The sequence below is a fragment of the Oppia nitens genome, unplaced genomic scaffold (assembly GCF_028296485.1).
Source record: "Oppia nitens isolate AA-2021 unplaced genomic scaffold, nextdenovo-longstitch-racon4-pilon3 scaffold29_pilon_pilon_pilon, whole genome shotgun sequence".
NCBI classification, from domain to species: Eukaryota; Metazoa; Arthropoda; class Arachnida; order Sarcoptiformes; family Oppiidae; genus Oppia; species Oppia nitens.
Window position 1 is genome coordinate 45,001 of NW_026533209.1, and position 23,063 is coordinate 68,063.

The following is a 23,063-nucleotide window of genomic DNA, read 5'->3' on the forward strand; positions in this document are numbered from 1 at the left end:
ATATGATATACACTTTCATATAGTTTCATAGAGTTTAATGAAATATAAATACATTTAATTATTATTATTATTATTATATAAATCTAATATTTTAGGTAAAATAATATACTTTACTATACTTGTTATTAATACAGTATTATTTATGTAGTAAATTATAATATTTAAACAAAAATAATAGTTGTATTAGGTTTATACTGCAGTATCACTTTATATATATATATATTTAAAAATATAATTATTATTTATCACACTAACAAATACTACGGTAATTATAATAATAATAATAATAATTTAATTACAACAACAAAATATATAGAAAACGATAAGATACCGATACCGCCGAGCATTGGCCGGATAACGGGCAGTGCGTCCATCGAAACACTGGTACGGGTGGGCATCGAGAAAGAGCACGGCCTGTCGCCCGACTCCAAAATGGTAGTACTCCACGATTTTCAGGCCTGTGTCGATGATGAACTGGATGTACGTCGGGGACAGTTAGTCAATGTACTCTACCAGGAAAACGACTGGGTCTATGTAATCGCAGCCGAAACCAATACCGAAGGTTTTATACCACATTCGTACTGTGCGCCAGTTGACAGCCATTTGGCCGGTATGGCTGTCAAACATAAGAAAATACCCAGAAGTTTGGCCGGCGATTACGAATACGGCGATCAGCTGTCATCGACGGCCAAAAGTACGGCCAATCAGTCGGAGTTCGAGTCATATCACGGTCAGCTACTGGCCAATACCGGTTCGGTTATCGGCAGCGGCAGCGGAACCATTGGCGGTGGTGGTGGTGTTGCCGGTGGTGTCATCGAAGTGCATCCGTTTTTCAAGGATCCGGCCGGTCGTTACATAGTTTTATATACGTTTATAGCCCGGGATGAAAACGATGTCAGTGTGGAAAGGGGCGAATTTGTAACAGTGCTCAACAAGGATGACCCGGACTGGTATTGGATTGTCAGGTGCGACGGACAGGAAGGTTTCATACCGTCGGGTTTTGTTTGTTCAGCCGATATGATACACAATTTGGGTATAAATTTTTATTTAATATACTGTATATATATATTTAGTATAACTAATCGCACAATTGACAGGTCATACTAATGCCGAATCAAACTCCACGTCCACCTCAGCCACCAATGGCACCAACAATAATATTGTTAATAATGGTGTCGTCGTCACCAATGGCTTGATGAATGGCGGCGGTGGTGGTGTTGGTGGCGGCGGCAATGGATCTACAACGGCCAGTGCTACCGGTGCCGGCACCGAACCGACAACTGTTGGCGGCGTCGGTGGCGGCGGCGCCAACAACACTGAAATGCGGTTTCACGGCACCGAACTGGTCATGTTATACGACTATAAGGCACAGGCCAGCGACGATCTGTCCGTAAGGCGCGGCGATTGGGTATACGCCGACCTGAATGCCCAGAATGTGGACGGTTGGCTGTGGGCGTACGCACCGAAACTTCGTAAATACGGTTTCATACCGAAAGCCTATGCCCGGCCACCAGCCATGACATCGCTATAGAAGTAATAAAAAACATGGATTATATGTATTATAATWATAATAATTATAAGTTATTTTTTTATTTAAAAAAAATTGACATTTTTTTAGTCTTTATATAAATTAAAATATATATAAATAAAAAAATTGACATTTTTTTAGTCTTTATATAAATTAAAATATATATAAATAAATTATATACTCTGTATAAAAATATTTAATTGACTTATTTTTTWATTTGTTGTTAAATTTGTTATTYAGCCATAAAAATGTCATTAAAAGTTTTTTTTAGAAATTTAATTGCMATTTRATAAATTAATTATATAAAAAATATATATTGTATTTATATTTAATTAATTTTAATTATGTAAATATATTGTTTTTATAAATATATAAAACTCATATWAATWATWATTATTATTTAAGWTATACTGTAAATATATATATATCTCTATATTTAATAATTTACTTTATAATGTGTGTTAGTGTGCATTAATTGTATTGCTAAAAAAGCAATTATTTAAATTTAATTAAATTTTTTTAATAACATTTATTGTATTTTTGTTGTTGTAATAAATTTATTTAAATTATACTATCAGTAATTAATTAACAATTAGAATATATTTGTTTAGAAAAATTTTTATTTTATTATTAATTTATTTATATAACATTAATAACTGAATATTTATTTTTWAATTATTTAGTTTTAAAAAAATAATATTCTATTAAAAAAAATTTTKTTTCTTATTTAAATAAAAAAATATTATTACTAATAATATTGACATAATAATAATACTGTACTAACTTGTACTSTAAGTAAACAWTTATAATAAATATATATTGAATATATTATTTTCATTTAACAAATGAGATGAATAAACATAATATTTGAATAATATTATTACAAATAGAAATAATTATATATATATATATATTTTGGTTATAATTATAAATCAATATATTAGATATTATATGAACGAAAATTYTTACATAAATAGCATATATATATATATATATATATATATATATATATATATCAGTATATATATATTAATATGTATTATAAATGTATTGAGAATTTCATATTGAAAAAAATAAATATATTATACACAATTTGRGCTTAAAATTTAAAATATTTATTTTTATTGGTTGTCTATTTTGAAASTATACTTAAAATTARTAGTCAATTAGYAATTAGCCGTAAATATGTGAGTGAGTGGGTGTGTGTGTTTWAAAAAAACATATTAAACCATAAAAGTATTTACACATTTTAATTAGCATATGATTTTAAAAATTTAAAATARATTGTTAATTATATAWTAATTATATTATATATTGATAATATATATATACAGAAACATTATATAAAAGTATATATATTACARAATATWTAATTAGTTATAATTCATAATWATATTGATATTTAATATAATAAGTTAGTAATAAAAAACAATATACTTTATAAACTAAAAAAATATATCAAATTATTTATACACTTAGATATAYGTATTTATTATAATATACATTGTTTAATATATTGTATTTAAATATTGATAATTAKAAAATTATTATATTTTTAAATAATCGATAATTTACTATTGATATAATTRTATGGATAGAAATTATTTAAAATAAGCATCCAAAATTGTACTAGATGATTCTGTATATAATATATATACAGTTATTAGTGATTTTTAATTAATTAAAWWWTTAAAGAATATTATCATGGTAGAATCTASATAAATTATTTTTTTAATTCCCATTTTTATATAACAYTAATATTTTTACATAATAGTGATAATATAAAAAAAACATAATTATTAGTATGTATACTGAAATTTATTACTAAATTAAATAACTTATATAATATATACATATATAATATATATAATATATATAATATATAATGTATCACACACTTATCACAACCAGTGGTAACATCTATGGACAGCCCAACATACCAGTGCTCAYTGACTTTACTACTCACACACACACACACAGTACTCACCCATACATACATAAGCCATGTATATGTAGTGTATATAACAGAGTCATTGGCCTCAATGCAAATTTGGCGGCACTTGATGTGTGTGTGTGTGTGTGTATGTGTTTATACTGTATGTGTGAGCACTTGTTTTATACATAATATACAGTTTATATGTTGTATGTATTTTTGACAATAAATTTTTTTACACACAWACAGTGTGTATATAAACAATAATAATAATTATTATTAAATCGTTATTAACTTAAATTATTTAATAGTAGTAAACTTTTTTTTTTTAATATATATWGTGTGATATATATAATATAAAAATTTAATTTTTAAAATTAATTAAAAACAATTTTTTTAACATGCATGTGTGTGTGAAATAATTTATAATGTGTTTTAATTTATAATTCAATGAAACATTTTATTATTATTAATAATTATTATTAATTATTATTATATTAATAATATACTTAATATATATACTTAACTATTTCAACAACAAAAAATGTTTATATAATATTGAAATATATTATTATWAWTTGTTTGTATTTAGTGATTATAATTATATATATATATATATTATCATCTAATATATTGAATAACATTGTCTATCGATTACAACCATAATTAATAATTAATAATTACATAAAATATTTTTAATAAATATATATATATATATAATTGTTTATGATGTCCACAACAAAAATATGATAGGTAAGTTACGATATTTATTTTTAAATTTAAATTATTATTTTATAATAATTAAATATATATTATCTATAATTTTAATATATGATATCTATTATACTRTAGTATACCTACTATTATATACCTAATATATATTACATTATAATGCAATTTACTAAAAATATTATACATATATAAAAGTATTATACTTKAAATAAAAACACARTTTGATTTTTTTTGTGCTAAATAATAATGATTATACAAAAATTTTAATGTTTATATAACATTWGAAGTATATATATATATATATATATATTTTTTTGTTTAATTTTTTTAAGTAATTATTATTTTAATTTGTGAGTAATATATTATTTATTTATTTAATCAATATATATATAAATTATATATATATATATATATATATTATTATTATATTTCATTATTTTGTTGTTTGGTTTGAAATTTAAACCGCATTTTCTATATAWTCAGTATATTTTATATAATAATAATAATATTTGGCGCCAATAAATAACTAATACATACGGGTTTTTATAATAATATTATTTTAATTTTTTTTATATATATAAGTACATAAAGTAATAATAATAATAATAATTGCAAAAAATTGTTTTTTCAATATATTTATAAGTTATATAGATTTTTTTGAAGGTTAAATATATAGCAAGTTTTTAAGTTGATTTTTATTTTTTGATAAAAATATGTTTTATGCAACTATGCATATATATACWTATATATATAAATTTATAATATACTGTATATTATTTTATTGATTTTTATTAACAATATTGTTTCATACAGTAGTGTGTCTTAGAAAGTTTATATTTATTTTTTAAAAATATACAAATAAACAAAAATAATATAATAATTAAATATACGTTATTATGTTTTATTTCTAGTCTAATAAAAAAAAATTATATCATTAAATTCACATTAGGCTACAATATATTTACAGATATATATATATAATACATAAGTGTTTAATACTGTATATATATACATGTATAAAGTTATATAAATAAAATAAAAAGTGATTATTTTTTAAATACATGGACAATTCAAATTTTAGTTTATTTAGCAATTGATTACCCCCTCTACTTCAATTTTTTACCCCCTCATCGCAATTGAATRCAAAGAGAGAGAGAGAGAGAGAGAGAAAGGTTGAAAAAAACTTTATCTATAAAGTAAATTGCAGTGCACTTCAATGCCAACCCTTTTTTGTGTTATCAGGTACTAACCCATCCCATGATTTTTATATAAAAATTTTATTTTTTCTGTACACACCATAGGCTGCTTTAAGTAAWGTTTTTTTTTARAAAAAATGATGTGCAGGTTATACCTACCATGAGATGAGTTTTATATTTATTTTATTTTGTTGATTATCTATACAATTATTGTGTATGTGATTTGCCAACAACACAAACAAMMAAAAATAAAATGAAACTAAAATGCATAACATTTTTATATTTTTATTGTATATAATCTTTAAGTAACTTTATTTTAAATAAAAAWAACTAAAAGAGTCAACACTTGTGTGTGTGTGTGTATGTGTGTGTGTGTATGTATGTGTGTGTATGTATGTGTGTATGTATGTGTGTATGTATGTGTATGTATGTGTGTGTGTATGTATGTATGTATGTGTGTGTGTGTATGTGTGTATGTTGTGTGTTGTGTAATGTAAAAGTGAATGACAGAAACAAAAAATAATATAATTTTTTTTAATCTCAAATAAAATATACACTAAAAAGTTTTCACTTTGTGTTCAGTAATGCAAGGGTTGAATACATTGAATGCATGACAGGGGGGTTGCAGTCAGCATATCTTTTTAGTTGATTTWTTTTGRATATGAAAAAAATGAGTTAAATTACTATTACTACAACTACTACTAATATTTTTTGCATGTTTGTGTGTGTGTATGTATATAATATATAATATCTTTAAATAAGTTAAAGAAAGARAGAGAGAGAGAGAGAGAGAGAGAGATTTGAAACACTCAACTCAAACAACAATACAATAAGATTTGTTTGTATATTAATAATAATTTTTTTTTTWAAAAAAAACTTGTTTGAGATATACCTGTAGTAGTAGTAGTAATGATAGTAATAGTAGTCTATGATATATAACTCGTTATACACTACYAACTATTTCCACTTGTATTATAATAATTATTATATTTTGAATGAGAGAGAGAGAGAGAGAGAGAGAGAGAGAGAGAGAGAGAGAGAGAGAGAGAGAGAGACTGTATATAAAATATATATTGCTTTGACATCAAAATTATAATTATTTTGCCAGGTTTTATCTCACACATACATCAAAAAACACAGTGATTTTATTTTAGATTTTTATTTTATTTAGTTTTTTCATTTTTTTCAAATATATCTATATATAGTAGTAGTGTTGCTGTTGTGTTGTTATGCAACTCATTGTATATATATATATATAAAAAAAGTATAGTTTGAAAATTGAAAGAGAGATATATATATATATATATAAATTTAAAATAAATTTAAAATAAAAATTACTATTAGTTTTTACAATAGTATTGCCAAAAGAGTTGTGAGAAGAGAGCAAACTCCGAAAGAATCTCTCTCTCTCTCTCTCTCTCTCTCTCTCTCTCTCTCTCTCTCTCTCTCTCACTGATACACACAGTCTCTCTCAAGTCATATGTTTTCTTGTATTATGTTATGTATGTWTATGCCRTATAAGAGATTATATCAGAGAGAGAGAGAGAGAGAAATATACCGTAATATGCRATATATATATATATATAGCAAAAGATATTGTGTCTGATTATATGCAATATAATAATGTGTTTTAAGTTTAGAGAGAGAGAGAGAGAGAGAGCATCGTCTATATAGTCGATGGGTATAATAAACATTGATTTCCTAMCGTATATATATATATATACACATACATACAGTATATAGAAATTTATATATAGTTTTTCTGTTTTGTTTGTATATAATAATAATAATAATATATTATATATATATATATAAATTGTGTAATATATGTGTGTTTGTTGTCGACTATAGTGTCACTCGTTGTTAACTATAAAAAACAGTTTAATATTGTGACGCATTTGTCGGCAGAAAAAAAATTGGTTGATAAATATAAATGAAAAATGTTATTTAGTTTTTATATATATATATATAAAAATTAAATAATCAAATGTTATGGAAAAATGAAACAAATTAATGGATTTTTTTTTTAAATAATTATTTTTGAAWAAATAATTGTTTGAATAAATTTTTGATAAAATAATAATAATTCTCTACAAATATGTTGTGTGTGTTGGATATCATTGTGTGAATTCCTATTTAAATATATATATATATTAGTATAATATATATATATTTATAATTAAATTGAATCAATGAATCCSTGAWTTTTTGCTTGTTKTAAAGTCCACAAAAAAAACATTTATATTATATTTTTGTTTTAATAATTGTTTGTTAAACTGAAAWTKKTTTTGTGTGTGAATGTCTGTTAATACGGATACTAACGATACCGATAGTGTTGAGGAACAGGCGATTACYGCCATCAGCACCGGTACCGTTATTCTCGATAGTCTAGCAATTGTTAATAACAACGATTGTCCAGCAATTGATTTGCCGGCAACTCCACCATCACCACCAMMACCACCACCAYTGCTGTCAATCACTGGTAGTGTCGATGTCAATGATGATGATGAACAACAKGAWAAAGTCATCCYMACCAGTGTTGGTGATGATGATAATGATGAACAATCTAATCARTTATCATCTATTTGTGTTGTTGATGAYGATSTTGTTGTCGAGGAACCGGTGGTAGTTGATGATGATGATGATGATGAACAAGAATCTATAGATAAGGAACCGGCAATAGATGACAACAATAACAATGAGGAGCTGGAGGAGGATGAGGAGGAAGACGATGATGAAGAGGTTATTGTTGTCGATGAGGTTGTCARTGATAATATGGTAACAGTATGTACGCCTACCTCCTCCTCARCAGCAGCAGCGGTATCGCTGGCACCGACCGATTCTGCTAATACTGGAATCGCCAGTCAAGTAAATTGTGATATGAATGATGAAGTCAATGATGATGATAATTGTGATATAAAAGACACGATTACCACTGTAGTCGGTGGTAGTGGTGATGGCGGTAGTGGTAGTATTGGTGATAATGATGAGGTTGTGGCCGAAAAATCGGTTTGCGTCGAATGTGGCGACAGTTTTACCGAAAGTCCGCCGCCATCGTCGGCTGGAACTACAGTGTCGTCATCGCACGCCAGTATTGGCTATGACGGCGGCTATGACGGCGACGACGACGACAATGTGATGGACAGTAGTAGTAYAGCGGTAGTTGTGTCCGCCGATGCTATCGCCGACACTGTCGTCGATATTAATAATGATAAACGATTGGTCATCGATTGCGATGCCATTCATACGGATGATTCAAATCAGACGGAAGTAATGATAAGTAACAAMAATCTTGTTGTCGATGATGACGACGACGAMGAAGAAGATTTTGATGATAATAATAATGTTGTCAAAGATATCGATGACTGCAATAATATTACTAMTAATAATAATAAAAAGTATTTTAAACCMAAATGGATGTTCATTGGGTCGACAGTGATGTCGCGCTGGACGGACGGTCTCTTCTATATGGGTCTCATTGTTCAGGTCTGTCCTCTCATCCCACACCTTTCCCCTTCCCCTACCCCTACCTCCACCCCCAACACACCGATACCTACGTATAGTCTATGACTAATCCCCCAGTATATCCTAAGTTAGGATAGGATTCCTAACTATCTATACATCCATACAATCAATCCCTTTCCACATATTGTCGATCAATTTAACTATTGGTATAATAATAATAATAATAATAACCATATGTTGTTTAACTCTATCTCTGATAATAATTAAAAAAAAAATACATTAATTTTTTTTGTTGGAGTGATATAAAACAAAATCTATTTTAAGTGTRATTTATTATTATTATTAATAATGTATGCAATTTGTGATGTTTATTTGATGTCTACAAATTTTTATTTTAGTTTTTAAAAWWAAAAATTATAARTATTATCTGATTATTAAYAYTAAATGAATCAGWGATACCCTATGTATGTRTGTATATTAATATTTATTTATTTGTTTATTTATTTATGATAATCATTGATGAATTTATTATTATTTTCATATATTTTCATAATGATATRTTTTTACAGTATATATGTGTGTAAATAATTTTTTWATTTTTTTCTTCACTAATTTCATATTTATTTTATCGATAAATTGATTTTACAATTACTTATAATTTTTTGTACGGTATATATAATATAAACTATATGTTTTGTGTTAACAACAAATTTACAGCAACATAATAAAAATGATAATTTAATATATTTTTAAATGAAATATTAGTTAAAAGCTATTATATAACATGAGTTGTCTAATAATTTGTWTAACATATGCAAACACACACACACACACACACACACACACATACATTAAATTTTATGCCGGTATATACAGTATAATACTGTATTAAATTTATTATAAGTAAATGTATATAATAATAAAAACACTTGAGTTTAATATGTAATTTTAAACTTTATTGAATTTATTATATACTATTAATATATWWTAGTTGGAGATATACTGTTGTATTTTAGTACTAAATCAGTTACGATAACAACTTTTTTTTCATATGAACTGAATTTGTTTTATTTTTAGTTAAAATAATAGTTAAAAACACTTTACATTACATTAATAATAATATCCATTATTATTATTTTTGTATATCACGGTTGTTCCGGTGTGATCACAGTTGTGTCGGCCACTTTTGGTGGCAGAGACACGACTGGTTAGACTCAACTCAAGTCTAGTACTTTTCTTACTGTTCTACAACTCTGAAGTATCACTGCTTTTTGCATTTCATAGATCTTAGTTTTTCTGATTTCCAGTGATTCCAAACTTAGGGCCAGATTTTTCGGTATTACGGCCATTGATGACAGGATTATAGGTATGATTTCAACTTTCTTAATGCGCCACATCTTATTGATCTCATAGGCCAAGTCTGTATATTTTCGGCGTTTCTCACTATGCGTGTCCTGTAGTTTGTGTGTTAGTGGGACCGCTATGTCTATTATGTACGCCTTATCTTGATGTTTGTCTACTAGTACTATATCTGGGCGGTTGTGGGCCACAGTTTTATCTGTTCTTATTTCTTTATCCCAGTAGAGCTTGGCTCTGTTGCTTTCCATTACACTTTGTGGCTCGTATCTATAGTATGGTAATGGTTCTTTGATTAGTCCGAATCTTATTGCCAATTCCTGATGTATGATTTTGGCTACTTGGTTGTGACGGCTTAGGTACTCGGTGTTTGTGAGTACTTTACACCCATTTAGTATATGTTCTATTGTTTCGGACTCCATATGACACATCCTGCACTTGTCTGTTGGTATATTTAGCTTTTGGATGTATTTCTGATGGTTTCGTGTCGGAATCACTCGATCTTGTATTGCCATCATGAACCCCTCTGTCTCTCCATGAAGACCGGCGTACTTCAACCATTTTGTAGACATTTCTTCGTCTACGTGTGTTTGGTTGAGTTCTGCCCGGTATCTTCCGTGAAGTTCTTTTGAGGCCCATGTGTTAATCCTCTCTTTTTCATTTTGTATTTCTATTTGATGTTCATTATTGCTGAGATTTAGAGGTGTGTAGTTGTAATCGAGTGTTGATGTTATTTTGTGGAGCTCTGAGACATTGCATTTTTGTTGATGGTATTTTCTCAGCAATTCTCGCTGTTTGGCTTCAAGGCTTACAATGTTTAGTAACCCTCTACCCCCATGTTTTCTACTAACACATAGTCGTGCTACAGAACTTCTAGGGTGGTGTAGTCCAAACATTGTAAGTTGTCGCCTTATATGTCTTTCAATTGTCTCAAGTTCTGTTTTACTCCATTTTATTATTCCGAACGAGTATGTCAGTACAGGTATAGCCCAAGTGTTTATTGCTTTGAATTTGTTGTTTGAGTTTAGTTGAGATTTTAGTATTTTTATTATTCTTTGGTTTAATGTTTTCTTTATTTCTTCTTTAACTTCTGTCATTTTAGATTTATGCATTTGCTTAATTCCTAAGTACTTATATATATCTCCATTTTCTAGTGCCTTTATATATCCATTTTCAGTTTCGTATTGATTTCTTTCAGAATAGACTCCTCTTTTCAGTTTCATTATAGCACATTTATCTAATCCAAATTCCATATTTATATCATTGGAGAAAGTTTCTGTTGTTTTTAACATTGCATTTAAATCAGATTCTTTTTCGGCGTATAGTTTTAAGTCGTCCATATATAGTAGATGTGTTAGATTATATTTTGTATCACTTGATTTTAGATTTACGCCTTTTAGCTTTTTAAGTAGTGATGACAGTGGGTTTATGGCTAAGCAGAACCACAGAGGACTGAGTGAATCTCCTTGAAATATTCCTCTATTTATTTTGATTTCTGTACTTATTTTTGTTTCATTATTAGTATTGACACACAATTTAGTTTTCCATTTTTTCATCATATTTTCTAATGTGTTTATCAGTGTGTTGTCAATTTTATATAGTTTTAACACTCTTAATAACCATTTATGTGGGACTGAATCGAATGCTTTCTTATAGTCTATGTATGCCATTTCAAGATTTCTATGTTTTTGACGAGCTCTTATTGTTATAATATTGTCTATTGTTAATTGCTCTTTACAGCCCATTGAGTGTTTTATACAGCCTTTTTGTTCTTCAGCTATTATGTTGTTGTTACTTAAATGATTATATATTTTTGTTGATATTATGGATGTTAGGATTTTATACATTGTTGTTAGGCAAGTGATGGGTCTATATTTGCTGGGATCTGATGTATTTTCTGTTTTTGGGAGTAGATATGTTATTCCGGAAGTGAGGAAGTCATCGGTTTGTCCTGTTTTTATTATTTTATCCATTGCTATTGCCATTGGTTGATGTACTGTTGTAAAGTGTTTGTACCAGAAGTTTTGTATTTTGTCTTGTCCTGGGCTTTTCCAATTGTGGGATTTCTTGAGGGCTTCGGTTAAGTCATCTTTAATTATATTTACTGAAGTCATAGGTGGTATTTCTTTATTTTCATCTTCAATATCATTTATCCAATTAGATTCTTTATATTCCTTTGGGTTGCTCCAGATTTCTTTCCAGTAGTTTTCTATTTCATCTATTTGTGGTGTATGGTTAATATTGCTTGAATTTATTTTGTTTTGATTTCTATAGAACATTTTTTCGTTATTATAGAACATTGTATTTTGCTTTCGTCTTTCGCTTTGTTGTTTATATCTTCTGATTCTTTGTGATAGTGCTTGAACTGTTTGTTTTAATGTGTCGTTGTAATTCCGGATAATAGCTTCAAATTCAGGTTTTCCAGGTTTTGTCTGTAATAATCGGTATATATCTTTTAATGATTGGTTAAGTCTTTTTGATTTGTTTCCATTTAACACTTGCGTTATTCTTCCTATTACTTGTCTTTTCCCTTCTATACGTGTCTCTATTCGCTTTTGCCATTTAGGTATTATATTTTCTTGATTTAGTTTTGTAGTTGACATGTGTTGTATTTTGTAGCCTAAGAGTCTCGATACTGCTACTGCTGCACAGTATGTTATTGTATTAATTGTGCTCAACGACATGTTATCTTCGATGTAATCTTTAAGTATATCATTAATTGTTATTATTGTAGATCTTGTTTTTACGCCACTTTTTATTTTTGGTAACTTAGGTCTGAGTTCTATTTCAAAGTCTTTATATTGTTCTAAAGAAGTTTTTAGTTCATTTTCTGCTGTTATTCTATTTATTTCATCATTTGTATTGATTCTGTTATCTGTTGTTGTAGGTGTCTCTTCCATTTCTGGCACTACTTCTACTGTGGTATTTAATTCAGTTGTTTCATTTAATGATAGTTCATGTGCCACTTGCTGTTTGATTTCTTGTAATTCTATTGGGGATATTTTATTATTCTTTGCTAAGAATCGCCGCTGGTCTGCAATCCTTTGTTCCGTTACATTTAGTTCTGGATATTTCTGTTTGAATGCTAAGTAAATTTGGTTTCTGTAATCAGTCATATTTGTTTCGAGTCGAGTTGATCTGTAGTATTCGCGCATTATCAAGGTATTCATCTCATGTGTCCATTTCATGCGCTTTTGCGATTTTTCAACCAAATTGGTCAGTTGTCGCTGAGAACCAGCTTGAACTGAAACATTTTGGAGGTTAGTCTGATTTTGTTGACTAGTCTGCGGTCGCATTACATCACAGCTTTGCCCGCATAGCACATCACTGCGTGGGATATGATGCATACTTAACGAACTGCAGTCAATGCCTACCTGCTGAACGCGGGATTTATTTGAGAGGGTACCTCCCGAACACCCCCCGTTATTTCTTCGACTACGTGTAATCATAATTATATATATATTTGTTTTTGGCCTTTTTACGGGGTCCCAGTCCCTAGAATAAGCTCAACACTAACATGTGTCTATTGCCACCCATTTCTCACCACTAACATGTGTTTGTTGAAATAGGATTTTTTATTTTTTGAAACAAAAGTGGCCATTGCGTGTGAGGACGAGTAACTACTCGAAGGGTGAAGAGACATCCTTGCGGACGTCTCTTCGGGGTGGGGGCACCTTTTTACTGGCACCCCCGGGTGGGGGCACCCTTGCGGGTACCCCCAGGTGGGTACCGATACCGAAGTACCGATACCCGGGGTCGGGCAGAAACTCGTCCTCACTTAGCACCCCGCTTTCCCCATACTACTTAAGTTGGCCGTCCTAAACAGCGTTGGTTGGGCAGGGACGGGAAGCACAGTTAAAACAATTTTTTTTCTCAGAAAAATTGCTTTACCACATCGGGGCTCGAACTATAGATCTTACTCTCCATTACACTACATAGCCCTACACACTAACCACTACACCACTGTGCCTCCTTTTTATTATTATTATTATTATTATTATTATTATTATTATTATTATTATTATTATTATTATTATTATTATTATTATTATTATTATTATTATTATTATTATTATTATTATTATTATTATTATGAAAATTCCGGTTCAAAACCCTAAGCGTTACTAATCAATGATTGCCACTAATCTCATGTTTTTTGGATCTCTCTCTCTCTCTCTCTCTCTCTCTCACGAAAATCATCTAATTTTATGAATAATTGTTTTATTTTTTAAAAATAAATAATTTTTGATAGCATTTTCTAGTTTTTTGTTTGATTGATAAGTGTTTACTATATAAGAGACGGCGCTATACTAAAAGTAAATTCATAGCTATTTTTTTGTTGTTGATTAAAATACATGATTATAAAAAAACTATATATATTTTTAGATAGATTGTTGTCTARTGTGTGTGTGTGTGTGTGTGTGTGTGTGTGTGTGTGTGTGTGTGTGTGTGTGTGTGTGTGTGTGTGTGTGTGTGTGTGTGTATGAGTGTGTGTGTGTGTGTGTGTGTGAGTGTATGGGGTGTAGGTTTTTAATGATAAAATATGTTAGCTATTAGTTAATAATATTGTCTGATATTAATCGTTGTGATAATTTATTATTGAATTATTTATTTATTTTTTTTGTTTTTGAATAAAATATAATTTAAACATTTCTTTTGGCGTATATTTTTAAATAAATATACTTTTTTAACTGTATTTTTCAATTAAAAAAAATTAATTTTTTATTAAATATATATATTTATATTAATTATTTAGTTTTCTCATTGAAATTACTTATTTTACAAATCACGATCGTGTTTATTATATATATATATATATATATATATATATATATATATATATATKTRTATATATTTCCCCTTTTTTTATAAAATGGATAATAACTWATTTTTTTGCCAAATAAAAAACGACACTAAATTTRACGACAAATTAATCAAAAATTTTATCAAAAAATATTTTTCATTTTTTTGTTGCTAAAATATTTTTGGAATTAATATCTTATGATTTATATGCAAAATATTTTTTCCCCCAATTTGTTTAAATGTTTTTTTTCATATTAATGATAATTATAATTTTTTTATGTATACATCTAATGAATTTTTAAAGAAAAAAATTGTTATCTCATTTTAACGATTAATATACAGTTATTTTKTATATTATATGACTTATAYTACATTATTATAATTATAAATACTATTATTATTATTATTACTTAACTCTTTTTTATGGRAATTAATTTTTTTTATTTGTTTAGTTGTTGTCGTCAATAGTTAAGTCCTTTATATTATTATAATTTATTGGCACAAAAATATTGTATTACTGTATTTAWGATAATTTATTWTTTTTWWAAAAATTATCTTAATTTTAATAACCTAATTATATCAATAACAAAATATATTATTATACTGTACTAAAAATATATAAAAGTTTTATTTCTGGTTATGTCATATACATAGTATAAAATTAACAAAAATAAATAAATAAAATAAATGATAAATATTTATTATTTGTGACACATTATCACATAAGTGGCTTAACTTTCTATATATATATATAATAAAAAATAAATTATATATCTGTTAACCCCATCGACACCAATAAAATTATGTTTGTTTTGGGGTTTCAAATTAATTATTATTATTTTTTATTATTTATTTAGCCTTGTTTTATTTGCTAATAATAATAATCAATTAATAAAAAACAAAGTTTCCACTTAATAATAATAATAATAATAATAGTATATTATTTACAGTAAACATATTATTGAATAGATATTATGAATTTTTACWGTATTTTATGAGATACAATAATAGCACAATTATTATTATTATTATTAACATTTTGTTAGTTAATTAATTAATTAAMAACAAGATTATGATTGTAAGATTAATTGTCTATCAATTATGTTATTTATTGTGTGTGTGTTTGTTAATATGTGGCCTATTTTTATAATTTAAAAAATATATATATATATATACAGTAAAAGAGTTAATGTTAAATCATCATAAATTTTATGAAATATAATCATTTTAATGGTTTTTTTTAAAAAAAWATATAATAATAAATCATAGGCATAAAAAATGTTGTTTAACTTAATTATTTATWTRACTTAAAGGCACTTTAAAAAAATCATTTTGTTTTTAAAAATCATTTTATATTTTTTAGCACACATTTTATTATGAATAGTATTTATTTGTTTGTTTGTCTTTTTTAATRAAATTGTTAGATTTTGTAAAATACTGTATTTACATATACAGTATATTAAATTAATGGTTATCAAAAAAAAAAATTAAAATAATAAAATAATAATACATAMAACTGTRTATTTATAATGGWTAACAAATATAATTATATATATACATATTWAAAAAAAATYATAAAAATAATTTTGTTTTACTTAAATAATCATAAGTCATAATGAAATTACATATTATTTTTACTTAWTTTTATTTTATTTTTTAATTATTTAATAATCATTAACATTATATGATTTTAATAGTATATGTTAATATGATACTTTTTAAAWATATAAAATATAAGATAAATTATATAAAATTAACAAAAAAAAAMAAAAAAAATTCATAACATGCAAAAAAACACAYTTTATAGAAAATTTAATACAACTAAAAGTTTTGWTAAAAAAAATTATGTCGTTATGTATATTAAATTATAATAAATATATAATAAGTATAAAAATATGATATATTTWTTTTATTAATAATTAATATTTAGTATTTTCTAAGTTATATATTGAGTTTAWTTTTTTCAAAATTTTTCAAAATAATTTTTATGTAAATTTAGTTATTAAAAAAAGTTTAGTATTTGTTTGTTTGCTAAACACTAGTTTTTCAATATTTATATCATATCATATATAATAACAATTATTTTTAGCAATATATACCRGTATACTTTTATATAAAGTTRTARTATTGAATAAAAAWATATATATATATATAATTTAAATTCATTTAATATAATGTAAATATATATTAAAATATATTTTTTTTATAACGATTTTTTTAGATCGACATAACTGSTAGAAGGAGATGTCTGATCCAATTCGAAGATTCATCACTTTATTGGATCAGATTTGATGACTTACACAAACAATTGAGTTCGGACTCAGTAATGGCCGATTCGGACATATTGTGYGCCCTGTGCCGSGACGGTAGATCCAGGSCACCRAACGARATAGTTATCTGTGATGTTTGCAATCAAGGCTATCACCAAAAGTGTCACAAACCGCGTATTGGCGACGAAATCCTSGAACCGGACATTCCGTGGACGTGTCGATTGTGTGTATTTGCTTTGGGAACGAAAGACGGCGGCGCCGAACGTAACGGYGTTATCGGTCGGGCACTCAAACATATGAAACAAGAGTTGCCCTACGATTTGCAGGACTTGCACTGGGATGCCAGTCATGAAACTAATACRGAAGAAACGTATTGCTATTGTGGCGGTAAYGGCAACTACTGGTCAAAGATGTTRCAGTGTTTGACTTGTTTGCAATGGTTTCACGAGGCGTGTATACAGTCATTGGAGACGCCCTTACTTTATGGCGATCTGTACTATAATTTYAAGTGTGCCGTCTGTTCGGTGGGCAGTAATGGCCGGGAACAGRTTAAACGTATTACCATTGATTGGTCAGATATGGTTGCTTTGGTTATCAACAATCTGGCACTTCAGCAGCAAAAACGGTTTTTCGACCTCAACGGCGATATACTACCGTTTGTCCAAAATTATGGTCCAATGATGCGTATGTCCGAAGACATCCGAAAACTRTCCGAAAGTCAACTACGCGACCGAATCAACGATGTCCTCAATTCGGATGCCAGTCGTTTTGTTAATGGYCGGGAAGTACGCAAAAAGCATAGCCTATGGGCTCTGAGGATACCGTTTCCGTTCGAGAAGCCATTGATCTTCAAACCAGCCGCCGCCGACCGTCTGACCAGTCCATTARCCGGCAGCGGTGACRGTCTAGCGTCTACCACTAATGCGGCTACCACTTCTACTGACAAACCGATTGCGGCAACAATCCAAACGTCGACGACTACCTCAGCCACTACWACTACAAAGGCGGCCACTAATGCCGCCAACAACAGCACATCAACGCCCACACCTCTCATATATGGCGCCTGTCGTAAGGGTGCCGCCAAATATCCGGCACTGAACACACAAAATAGTCGTCAGAGCGCCGTTTTGATGGCCGGCAAGAGTAGTAATAGTTGTAGTGCTGCCGGCAAACGACTTGCCTGTGAGATGACTAAGAAGWCGACGACGACRACGACKAAGAAGAAGAAGAAGGGCCGATCCAATAGCTGCAGTTCGAGCACCGGTAGCAACAGTTGCAATGCCAGTACCGTCAGTAGTTTGAGCAGTAGTCGCAGTTCGTCGCAGCATTCGATGGCTGCGGCTGCGGCCGCCCGGGCGGCCATTGCCAAGAAAAARGCGAAAACAGTRCGTCCGRTCACCAAATACAAGTCATCGTTGTCCTCGGCCTCATCAACGCTGTCAGTCGTCACCAGAGCCTACAAACCAAACGACAACAACAACAACAATAATAGCACAAAACGTCTGAARACAAGCAATACGTTGTCGTCGACGTCGGCGTCAACAATGGCAGCGAAAAGAGTCTCAAAGTTTTCGTCGATGAACGGCTCGGAGGAYAGCTGTTTCAGCGATACGGACAACGGTTTGGGTACTACCAGTGTGATTGATTCGTTGGATGCCGTAATACCCGTACCGAAAAACTTTGACGGMCCTAACAATCCGTTTGTCGCCGACGTCGAAGACGAAGCCATTGCACTGAGGAGTCGTCTGTCGTCGCGCAGTTCGCTTAGTCCTACACCGAGAATCTCGTGCAAAACCGAAGCCACCGCCTCCTACCCGACCAGTACACGAGTCGTCGACGTSACYGCTGCCKCCGCCGCCACATCGATTGACACCACACCCGATGGCCAGACGATACCGAAAATGGAGTGTTTTGTGAGTTCGCCGACTGGCGGTTCGCCGGGCGCTGTTAGCGGTGGCGGTGTCGGCAACAACAACAACAGTGACCAGTCGTTYAACATACTGGCYCAACGTATACGACCCGACGGCAAAATCGAGTATCTGCTTGAATGGCAAAACTAATTCTGATGGCCAGTCATTATATCTAATTTATGGTTGACTTAAACCTTGKTTTTTGTTTGTTTGGGATTTTATTATTATTTTATTGTTTTTTTTTTTAATTATTAATTATAATGATCCTAATAAACCAAAAAAAAAATGTTTCAACAATTTTAATGTTGTATTTTAAATTACTTGTAAAATTAAGTTGATTATTTAATTATTATTATTATTATTTAAATTGAATATATATATATATATTATGAWTGAATTGATTATGTTTTAAGTTAACAAMAAAAAATTAGTAATACATGAAAAAAACWAAATATATTATTTAAAAACAMAAACAAATTATATATTTATAAACAAAACAAAAAAAGTAGTAATAATAATAATTATTATATAATATGTATAAATTTSAATGAAAACTTATTTTTATGATGAAAAAAACAAAATGATTGTATTTTTATTATGTATGTATTAATTATTAACGAAAAAAATGATAATTAATTATTTAGTAATAATTTAATTATATATATATTAAAAAAAACKTATTTTCAAACTTTCTCTCACTTACATAATCTATATATTTCTATCAATCTATTTACATATCTATTAGTTTATTAGTTGTTTTTTTTTAAATTAATAATTTATTATTGAACTACAAATTAATTTTTAAAAATTAATTGTAATGTTTTTTATATAATAATAATTATTATTATTACTATTATTTTCGGGAATACAAATTTCTCAGCAAATGTTAAGATTATTTACTTATTAAATAAAATAAATTTGTTTAAAGCATTTTATTGATCGATAATTATAATTATTATGTTTTTTTGTAGTTTTTATTAGCTGTATATTTATTATTATTATTATMGGTAATAATTTTTACAATCATATATACTATAATAAGGATAATAAATTACYGGTAAATATAATTTCAATAACAATTTTTACAACACGTTATAAYATATATTACCGAAACATTTGTCTTGCATTTAATAAACAAAATTTTTTGTTAACAATAGTTAAAAATATTAAAATATATAAATAGATAATAAAATTATTTAACAGTAATTWATATAATAATTATATTATTATAAAATCTTRGATTTTGATTTAAATAAATTGACAATAAATTCTACTAATTGTCGTTCATTTAAATAAATCACWATAAGATTTACTAAAAGACAAATTAAGCCAATAGTTATGTAACCAATAATTTTCAACAATGATATCGATAAACCAGTACAACATAGATAAGGCTATTATTATAGATAGAAAACAAATTATAATTGTATTAATAAAACAAATTTTATTTAAAAAAAGTATAAAACAAACCTTAACTATGAAAAGTATGATAAATGTCAACAAAAATGAGACCAAAACCATCGGTTGAGGAATGGATCCATTGATGGGAACGTCTGCTTTGGTGTTCGCGTAATAGGATTTAATAAAATTTATACTAAAATGATAAATAAATTAAATTACTAAAACATTATTGTTGTTAGCAAAAAAGCATACATACCTGATAACAATACGTGAGCCCATATTGAGACAGTTGGCCATAATAAAGCCGCAACTACCGAACCAATTGGTCAACAAGTATGAGCTGACGAGGAATATCACAGATATGCTAATCATTTGGCGATTGAATGAATCCATTTGTCGGCTGTTCATTGAGGCAAATGTAAAACATTCGGCAATGCCGTTGACAGCTATAAATAAAACATAGATAGAGTGCCACTGGAGTAGACCAGTGGCCAGTCCGTCGTCGCCGACCAATCGCTGGCCACCGTAGATGAGTAGAGCCAATTCRGAATAGTTGACACCAAACACCAGTATTGTTAGACCCAATAGTGACATTAGTTTCAGAAAATTYTTCAATATAACAGCCGAYTCGCGGAGATCGTCGTCCCGCTGATCGGTGGCCGCCTTTTGTCGGTCCAATTTCTGCGAAAACAATACATAACCCGACTCTTCGATCTGYTGGAAGACTAGTCGGGCCGGCAGTGAACCGATATTGTTGACCACATCGTAGACTCCCTGTTCGGYAAATGTAATAACAYTGAAGAATGTCATAACAAAACGYTCGCCTTCTGTGAGAAACTGCTTRAGTGTTGTATTCTTCAAGAAACTGGTGGTTATTATGACAAGTGATCGATCAACGAATGGCTAATCGATTATATGATTATAAMAAATGTTATAAATTTTAAARAATAAATAAAAACATTACATTTAAATACCTTATTGTCAATAGATTTCGGTAGAAATAGTCTAAGCGGTCGYTTTTCTACCGAAATAAAGTATATGTAATACAGTAACAGATAGACCGTRGATGCGGTTAATTGTGCGCCCGAAAACACRATWACRGCTCKATGCGGCCATTTGGACACCAGAGCTACCATAAMTAGCGTTCGGGTCGTTAGAAACATGCCGTCGGCCACAACTTTAAACTTGATGTARGCATTGGTCTGACCAAAAACRTAGAGCGGTTCGGCTAACAGCTCGATAATAACYGATACAAATATGGCTATCACTCCGTAGCCGTAGTCGGCAATCAGGTCTGGATCGGGTCGTTCTAGTATATGATACCAGACAAGTGACAAAACGGTTCCGCAAATCATCGACAACGGGATTCTGTGGACAACAACAACATATGATAAAAAAAATAGCGATTAATAACTGGAAAATGAATGGCACAGACAGACAGACAGACAGACAACTTACGATAGACTAATCAAATTGACTACTTGTGGCCAGTCGTGCGATTTGGTTGAGCCGACACTTACCCGACGAAACGGTTCGCGGCTAATAAACTGAATGGTTGTGTAYAACAACAGCAATCTATGAATAATTAAAAAAAATGGACACAAAATTGTTAATCAATTGTTATCCAGTGTTGTTGTCCAATACGGCAGCCAAATGCCGACAATACCTGACATTAATGACACCCAACACATCTCTGGTTATGTATCGCAAGACTACRGCGTTGGCCACAAACGTAACAATACGTAGAGCTATCTRTTCAGCGGCGGCGGCGGTGATGGYGGACATCGACAACAACAACAACAACAATATGAATACAYTAGTARTCAATAYATTTTTTTCGGGTGTGGTCACTAACCTGCAATGCAATGTTATAGGTGGCCGACAGTGTGGCCAACTGTAGCGACGATTGTCGTTTTCGGGTGGATGACGATGACGGCGGCGGTGGCGATGACTTGTCGRCCATTGTTGAGATCAGATTCGGCTAATCAKAAACAGATGGTCAGTGATGTCAKATGACGGCAGAGTCACYACATATTAAACACGCCGTGTGTTTGTGTCCACTAAATAATGCGATTATAATGACTGTTATGTGATATTCAATATACAATGTTTATGTTTATCTCTATATATATTATATTCAAAACCAAAACAAYAAGTATAGACAMCAYACAARAACATAGATATATCATAGATTACACTTAATATATATATATACATACAAATAWAATAGTGTGTATAATAACTATGTAACATATATAGTYTATGCATGTTGTAAAAACTCCGCCCCTCTAAGCACCAAAACAGTAATATTGCGCTCATATACTTATACTAGTGTATTAGTGGGCGGCCATTATTGTTATGGTTTTGAATATAATCGAACAGTTTTTTACAGTACAGTATAATGCAATGCATTCAATAGACACGTGTATTRCTGTATATGTTAATAATATTAATATAGTTATATATAGT

The 23,063-nt window shown here is 29.2% G+C and overlaps 3 protein-coding genes across 3 annotated transcripts in view; 2 read left to right on the plus strand and 1 right to left on the minus strand.

The window, feature by feature from the left end:
• Nucleotides 1-1,544, plus strand: part of LOC128954774 (SH3 domain-containing protein Dlish-like) — a 1,795-nt gene extending 251 nt beyond the window's left edge. The window contains exons 2-3 of the mRNA XM_054300373.1: nt 317-1,033; nt 1,098-1,544. Coding sequence (XP_054156348.1) covers nt 317-1,033; nt 1,098-1,531 — 1,151 coding nt within the window. The 3' untranslated portion in view covers nt 1,532-1,544. The remainder of the gene's footprint in view (nt 1-316; nt 1,034-1,097) is intronic.
• A 6,383-nt stretch (nt 1,545-7,927) lies between these two features.
• LOC128954770 (uncharacterized) lies at nt 7,928-19,352 on the plus strand. Its single transcript, XM_054300369.1, has 2 exons — nt 7,928-8,875; nt 17,235-19,352. Exons 1-2 carry the CDS (start codon nt 8,165-8,167, stop codon nt 19,341-19,343), a joined length of 2,820 nt encoding a protein of 939 aa, XP_054156344.1. The 5' UTR covers nt 7,928-8,164; the 3' UTR covers nt 19,344-19,352.
• A 1,067-nt stretch (nt 19,353-20,419) lies between these two features.
• LOC128954680 (protein RFT1 homolog) lies at nt 20,420-22,716 on the minus strand. The gene is made up of 7 exons (XM_054300278.1): nt 22,450-22,716; nt 22,261-22,346; nt 22,053-22,169; nt 21,569-21,962; nt 20,851-21,497; nt 20,664-20,787; nt 20,420-20,587 (listed from the first exon to the last, which is right to left on the minus strand). The coding sequence occupies exons 1-7, from the start codon at nt 22,555-22,557 to the stop codon at nt 20,420-20,422; spliced, it is 1,644 nt and encodes a 547-aa protein (XP_054156253.1). The 5' UTR covers nt 22,558-22,716.
• Between the last annotated feature and the right edge of the window lie 347 nt (nt 22,717-23,063).